Source organism: Anopheles darlingi, chromosome 3, assembly GCF_943734745.1.
Source record: "Anopheles darlingi chromosome 3, idAnoDarlMG_H_01, whole genome shotgun sequence".
NCBI classification, from domain to species: Eukaryota; Metazoa; Arthropoda; class Insecta; order Diptera; family Culicidae; genus Anopheles; species Anopheles darlingi.
In genome coordinates, this window is record NC_064875.1 from 26,673,619 (window position 1) to 26,680,938 (window position 7,320).

Below are 7,320 nucleotides of genomic sequence, written 5' to 3' on the forward strand. Positions count from 1 at the left end.
CAATAATCTTCATCTTCATTTCATAGTTTTCCAGTCCTAAAACCACCGAACATGCATTGTCAGTGAAGAAGCAATCGAAATCAAACAAAATCGAGCGGGAATTACACTATTTAACTGTTTAAATCTATTTTATTGCATCTACAAAGGAAACGAGTCCAACTACCTTAACACGCAATACACCTGTTACTGCTTAAAGTTAATCCAAAGAGCACCTCGGAACATTCCCATTTGCTCGGTGCGCCTCGGTGTATGTGCATGGCCATCGAAAACTTAGTACAACTCTTCCGGATTGGAAACCAGAACAACACTCGGGGACCTCAAAGCAATATCCTGCTCCAAACTCAACGTCTTCTACATCTCTCTGCATTCCTCACTCCCTTTCAGCAAAATGCGCACTTTTCTCTGCCTACTACGAAAAGACTACAGCAAAGAAACTTCCATCCTCCCAAAAGATGCCCTTGGAAAGAAGAGAAGAAAACATGAACCCAGCGAGGGGGTCGCAGAATTAATCACGCAGCGTACGCAAACTACCGAGAAGCAATTTGGGTGGGGCAAAACGTAAGCCAACGGGGAGGGGGCACAAAATCTCGGGTGATTCGATAGTTTAACGTATATTTAGCTCCGTCACTTCACTGCCTCTGTGTTCACGTCCGATCCGAACCGATCAACCGGTTCACTTAATGCGAATGGAGAGTTGTGGTTTCTACTTCCTAACGGCGTTGGTTACTGGGTTCGCTTATGATGCTGCTGCTGCCACTGTCAGTACTCTGAGTCTTTCCTTGATGGTATGAGGTGGTATTGTGATTTAGTTTTTGTTCTCCTTCTTCTCGCCCTCTTCCGATCCGCTACTGCTGCCGGTGCTGCTGCTGCTACCGCTGCTACCCTCCCGCTCGGAAGCCATCTGTAACAGGGGGGAAAAAATCACAGACTCGTTAAAAACCGTATCTACTACAAGCAGGGCACATTTAAATTTATAGACTCCAACTCGGCGTACCTTTTTGTACGCCATCTCGAACAGCTTCAAGGATGACTGCTGCAGGGCACTGGTCGTTTTGCGGACTTCCTCCGGATCGGCTTCCTCCTTGTTGGCAAGAACTTCCCGCACCTTCGCGATCTCTTCTCGTAGCTTATCGCACTGTGGTAACGATGAAAATGAAACAAAGGAAACCGATGTTAAATGAATTCCTTTTTTTATCTTTCTTCCCATTCTTCTCTTACCTCTTCCTTTGGTAGCTGATCTTTGAACTCCTCCATCTTGCTCTCGGTATCGTGCACGATGCCTTCTGCCTGGTTGATCGCTTCGATGCGATCCCTCTTCAGCTTGTCGGCCTGTGCGTACTGTTCGGCGTTCTTAACCATGTTTTCGATCTCATCCTTGCTCAGTCCACCAGACGACTGGATGACAACTGCGGAGAAATCAAGCACCAGACACCGATTAGTACCCTGGACGAACAACACCCCACAAGAACACCAGGTTGGTTGATTAAACACTTACTTTGCTGTTCCTTGCCAGTTCCCTTGTCACGTGCAGACACATGCACGATGCCGTTGGCGTCAATATCGAACACAACCTCGATCTGTGGTACACCGCGCGGTGCCGGTGGAATACCGACGAGTGTGAACGAGCCGAGCATTTTGTTGTCATTAGCCATCTCACGTTCGCCCTGGTGTACCTTGATTTCCACCTGCGTCTGACCATCGGCGGCAGTCGAGAAAACTTGAGATTTCTTCGTCGGAATCGTGGTGTTGCGGTTGATAAGACGCGTAAACACACCACCAAGGGTTTCGATACCAAGCGACAGGGGCGTAACGTCGAGCAGCAACACATCGGTAACATCACCCGCCAGCACACCTCCCTGTACGGCAGCACCCACTGCAACCGCTTCATCGGGATTGACCGCCCGGGATGGTTGGCGACCGAACACTTCCTGCACCAAGGATTGTACCTTCGGCATGCGGGACATACCACCGACCAGCAGCACCTCACCGATGTCCGATTTCTTTACCTCCGCATCGGACATTGCCTTCTGGCACGGTGCGATCGTACGCTTGATCAGATCGCCAACCAGCGTCTCGAGCTTGGCGCGCGTCAACTTCAGATTCAGATGCTTCGGTCCCGAGGCGTCCATCGTCAGGTAGGGCAGATTGATGTCCGTCTGCACCGAGGAGGACAGCTCGCACTTGGCCTTCTCGGCGGCCTCCTTCAACCGCTGCATGGCCATCGCATCCTTCTTAATGTCGATGCCCTGCTCCTTCTTGAACTCTTGTGCCAGATAGTCCAGGATGTGGTTATCGAAGTCCTCGCCTCCGAGCAGAGTGTCACCGTTGGTTGACTTGACCTCGAACACACCCTTCTGGATTTCGAGGATCGACACATCGAACGTACCACCGCCCAGATCGTACACGGCGATGATTTTGTCTTCACTCTTGTCCATACCGTAAGCCAAAGCGGCCGCCGTCGGTTCGTTAATCACACGCAGCACGTTCAGACCGGCGATCTGTCCGGCGTCCTTCGTGGCCTGACGCTGCGAATCGTTAAAGTATGCCGGTACCGTGATGACGGCATTCTTAATCGGTGTGTTCAGGTACGCTTCGGCCGTTTCCTTCATCTTCATCAGCACGAACGCACCGATCTGGCTGGGTGAGTACACCTTTCCATCGCTACCCTGCACCCAGGCGTCCCCGTTCGAGGCCTTCACCACCTTGTACGAGAGGTTCGCTAGATCTTTCTTGATCTCAGCATCATCGAACCGACGGCCGATCAACCGTTTGGTGGCGTAGAACGTGTTGGCCGAGTTGGTGACGGCCTGGCGCTTCGCCGGCATACCGACCAATCGCTCACCGTCCTTCGTGAAAGCCACGTGCGACGGGGTGGTACGCGCACCTTCCGCATTTTCGATCACTTTCGGATTTTTGCCCTCCATCACGGCGACGCAAGAGTTTGTGGTTCCCAGATCGATACCGATGACGGCGCCCTTAACCTGCTCCGACCTAAGGCAATCGCAAGAGAAGAAACGCACAAAATGGGCAAACAGTTAGTGTCATGAGATTGAACATCGCGGTAGCTATCGGGAACTTTGTCTTGTTACTAGGCAACCGCCCAACCGACCGACGTTTGTGTAATCGAGCATCTTTTACGCATCAAGATTAACGTCCTTGGTCGCTCCGTGATGCGGCAGGCATGTGATGTGCCGGCGCCCCTCGTTAATCTTGGTTGGGATGCCGGAACAGGTCGGACACCCCTCATTTACCGCTAATATTTCACAACGGCATGTCATCTAACCCCGAACAAAGATTTCATCATACTTACTTGAACCGGGCCAGCACATTGTTGGATAGGGCTCCTCCCTGTAACGAGTGATGGGTGGGATTGCAATTAGTTTCGGTGGCCACATGATTTCTTCGATATCGTTCTCGCTCTCATACGATAATTCGTAATATTCCGCAAACTATTACACAAGTCTCTTACTGCTCCCCTGTCTCTAACCTCACATTTCGCTATCAGCAGTCGTTCAAGGCTGAGCGGCGGCGAAGTACCCCTCCTAGTTCTGGGCCGGCAAATAAGACGCACTGAAAAGGGGTTTCCCGCACCGGGTTCGTACTTACATTCTGCAGCAATCCCCGGTTTTCCACGAGCGTGCGGGACAGATATTTGGCTGCTTTCAACATTTTGCAAACGGGCGGTGAAACACGGAACACGCACGTTTTCTGGAAGTTATGATGCAACCACGGCTGTTTGGAGAATCCTGTTTCTCTCTCTTTCTGACGTCTTTTTACGGTGCCTTTGACAGCTGCTGCCCACCCCGTGGACACTTCTAGAAGTTTACCTTCCCGCATAACAACCGCGCTTGGTGCACGCAACTGCCGAAGCAACGGACCAAATTTGGTGTCTCGTTTGCTCCAAGTATTTACAGACGGGGAGCGACTGCGACTCCAAACGAGGTGAATGAAGAAAACGCGAAGTGAACTGAGCCGAGCAAGGAAAAATCCGTTATTTTTTGTGATTTTCTTGGCTTAGTGAATAATTATTGATCCTGTCCTCTAGACACATCTCCCAATCCTTTTTATTGCTCATCTTCCGGTTCGCCGTCCGGACTGCGCTTCCGTTTTCGAATGTTAACCGCTATCTCGGTCGATTTGATGTACACCTGCTTCTCATACAGCCAATCGTCGAACAGTTTGTTCGTTTTGCATCCCTCGCCGAATAGTAACCGCTCGAGGAACTCGAACTTGCTGTTAATGTTCAAGCTATCGTTACCATCGTTTTGGCACGAATCCTTGAGACTCTTTAACCGCTCCCGGGCCGTGGTGAGCAGCATTTCCGAAACGTTATTGGATGCATCGTAGCGCGTAAGGTACATGCCGAGCTCGTAGTAGAATTTGTTCAACGCACCCAGCTCGACGTAACTGGCGTCCGCTTTGTAGATCTCCTTGTAGGCCGCACTGTAAATGTCCGGTATTTGCGCTCTGGAAATGGAAACGATCACGGAAACGATTGCTGTGCCGTTTGAATTTGGGTTTGTTTGCGACAATTTACTCACTCAAAGTGTGGATTCCTATCGTCCTGCTGCAGCACTACCCATAGGGGCAGTTCCATCTTGTGGTTGGTTGCTAAATTTGGCGACTTTTCCGAGGAATCCAGAAAACCTGCAACGATGAGCAGGTGAGCAAGAGGGAAAAGTAATAACGTTCACGAATCGTGGTTTTGCTTACCCATCATGTATAAATCCTGCAGCGTGCGGCACGGTACACGTTCCTGCGTCACCGTAATATCAGCCAGGCTGTAGTAATTCGGTGTGTAGCTCGGAATATTCATCTTCAAATCGGAACAAACGGACCGAGTGTTTCTTTTTCGCGGTTTTCCGCCAGATTGCCGCCCTTTTGTTCGCCCTCAGCTGTTCCGACAAATGATTTGCGCGATGCTTGGTGAGCCTGTTCGTAGAACTAATGAAAGGAAAAAGAAACTCCCTTTAGCTTTTATCCTGCAAAAAGACATACGTGTATCCGTATGCAACTTCACTTTTATAAACGCATGGTCGATCGATTTGACAACACCGCTCGGCAGCCAGGAGGAAAACAAAACAACACAAAAAACGGGGAAAACGGGAAAACGGAAAACTTCCTGCGCTGTGGGACGCTTTTGTTTTGTTTCCGTGAGATTGTATTCTGCTGTGGTGTATTTACAAAGCTCGTGTGAGTAAGTGGTTTTTGTTAATCGTTCGGACAACATCCTGGAGCCTACCAGAATGGATCCGGATCGTATACTCGCGACCTTTAAAATCCTCATCATCGGTGAGAGCGGAGTAGGAAAATCAAGGTAAACAGAGGGGTTGGAAAATGGTTCTACGATATAGGTCATCCTATTGCTTGCAACACTATAAATACTCTCTACTCCTAACGACGCGGAAGTCAAAAAATTGTAGAATCAAAACGTGACCATTCTGGAATGACGCATTAACGATCGATGGATTCGTCACCTGTGACCGTTTCTTCTTTTCAGTTTGATGCTCCGCTTCACCGAGAATGATTTCGACAGCGATCAGGCGCTTACGATCGGGGTGGACTTTAAGACGAAAACCCTCGACGTGGACGGCGTGAAGGTGAAGCTGGCGATCTGGGATACGGCCGGCCAGGAGCGGTTCCGTACGCTTACACCGAGCTATTACCGTGACGCCCAAGGTGCAATTCTGGTGTATGACGTCACCAAGAAGGACACATTCCAGAAGCTTGAATCATGGTTGAACGAGCTGGAAATCTACGGTACGCGCAATAATATGGCCAAAATGATCGTGGGCAATAAGATCGACCAACCGGACCGGAGCATCACGCGGGATGAGGGATTCCGGTTTGCCAAAAAACATCGCATGATGTTCATCGAAACATCCGCCAAGACGAGCGAAGGCGTGAAGGACGCGTTCGAGGAGGTAGTGCGTAAGGTACGGGATTCGGAGCTAGCAAATCGATCGCAAAACTTGCAACTCACATCTAATACCTTATTTGATTTGTTTTGTGTTTCTCAGATAATGGAAACAGATGGATTGTGGGAACGGAACGAATACGGTGATGGGGTCGATCTTCACGGTAACCGAACACCATCAGCGGCCGGTTCCTGTCCGTGCTAACTACCACAATTGATCTGAACCGTTTTGGTGATATATTCGGTACATGGTCACACCACCTCGTTTGCGGGTGCTGCAACATCACCGTGGACTGTTCGCATGGTCGCCTCGCCTTGTGTAAAAGTTGCGGGTCCAGTGCTGCGAAGTGGACCAACGCTTTCCGCTTGTGTCGTGCCCTTTCCTGTGGTGATAACAGGCGCAATATGGGATTATGTTTTTACCGTTCATTTTAAGTTCATAATATCGTTTTTATCAAACACACACACTCATACGCACGCACTACAGAATATAGCCATGTAAAGTAAGGCGTTCGATGGGGGTAAATAAATTAGAATAATATTATTCAACTGTGAGCCATTTGTGCAATACTTGAAGTGTTGTTGTTTCGCTTCCTATCGGGCTACTCCAACAAGTACGAAAGGACGTTCGTACCTTCCCAAGCATGCTATGGAGAAAATGATTCCGAACAGTTCAACGAGAAAACTCCAACGCGAACACGAAGCCTGCACGAACCAGCGGCGATTGTCCTCCCGAACACGGCACCGCGTCGATGGAAAGCCCGAAAGGGACGTCGAAGAAGGAAAATTCCATCAGTCTCCTGGCCGCGCACGGTGCTAGAGAGCGAGACACGAGTGCAATTTTCCACCAGCCCATATGAGCCATATTTATTGCAAACAGCAGCAGGCATTGAAAACAACGCAAAAATTAAGTACGCATGTGTGAGTGTATCCTGCGAGAGGTGCGTGTTTGTGTGTGGCTGGCAAGGTTCAAGGAAATGCCACGGGAAAACCGAAGTGCACAGCCGCCGCGCAGCACGGTGGAAAATATTGGCTAACACCTCGGGCTCCGTCTACTAGCCCATCAATAGAGAACAAGTCAAACATCCCGACGGCGTAAAGTGTAGAGGGCGTTAACGTGGGTGTCGAGATCAAGGAACCAGCCATCCTCATCTATCATCCCCTATATTTCCACTTCATGGTTAATTGCGATTTAGTGCTTTCGATGTGTCCTGTGTTAATTTCCTTGGCAGATTTCCGGTCTAGCAGTAGTTATGGAAAATAAGTGTACCACAAACAAAAACGCTCATCGCTCATAGAGACACCGCAAAAAGGGGATAGTGGTAGGGGTGATTGTGTTCAGATTTTCATGAAAAGTGCCTGTTAAATATTGCCATACTTTGTGGATCTTGTACTATTATGCT

At 49.5% G+C, this 7,320-nt stretch overlaps 4 protein-coding genes across 6 annotated transcripts in view; 2 read left to right on the plus strand and 2 right to left on the minus strand.

The window, feature by feature from the left end:
• LOC125954270 (protein TIS11) overlaps positions 1–7,320 on the plus strand; it is a 449,377-nt gene that overhangs the window by 111,565 nt on the left and 330,492 nt on the right. The gene's annotated exons all lie outside the window — the stretch shown is intronic.
• Positions 110–3,837, minus strand: LOC125954263 (heat shock 70 kDa protein cognate 5). The gene is made up of 6 exons (XM_049684415.1): positions 3,607–3,837; positions 3,311–3,348; positions 1,496–2,991; positions 1,219–1,406; positions 995–1,135; positions 110–901 (listed from the first exon to the last, which is right to left on the minus strand). The coding sequence occupies exons 1-6, from the start codon at positions 3,835–3,837 to the stop codon at positions 806–808; spliced, it is 2,190 nt and encodes a 729-aa protein (XP_049540372.1). The 3' UTR covers positions 110–805.
• Positions 4,045–7,320, minus strand: part of LOC125954345 (DNA replication complex GINS protein PSF3) — a 7,991-nt gene continuing 4,715 nt past the window's right edge. For both annotated transcript variants that reach the window (XM_049684551.1, XM_049684552.1), the window contains exons 2-4: positions 4,714–4,944; positions 4,542–4,647; positions 4,045–4,467 (exon numbers count right to left, since the gene is read on the minus strand). In XM_049684551.1, the coding sequence (XP_049540508.1) occupies positions 4,065–4,467; positions 4,542–4,647; positions 4,714–4,816 (612 nt within the window). In that variant the 5' untranslated portion in view covers positions 4,817–4,944 and the 3' untranslated portion in view covers positions 4,045–4,064. The remainder of the gene's footprint in view (positions 4,468–4,541; positions 4,648–4,713; positions 4,945–7,320) is intronic.
• LOC125954346 (ras-related protein Rab-18-B-like) lies at positions 5,061–6,472 on the plus strand. The gene is made up of 3 exons (XM_049684553.1): positions 5,061–5,317; positions 5,501–5,936; positions 6,021–6,472. The coding sequence occupies exons 1-3, from the start codon at positions 5,247–5,249 to the stop codon at positions 6,120–6,122; spliced, it is 609 nt and encodes a 202-aa protein (XP_049540510.1). The 5' UTR covers positions 5,061–5,246; the 3' UTR covers positions 6,123–6,472.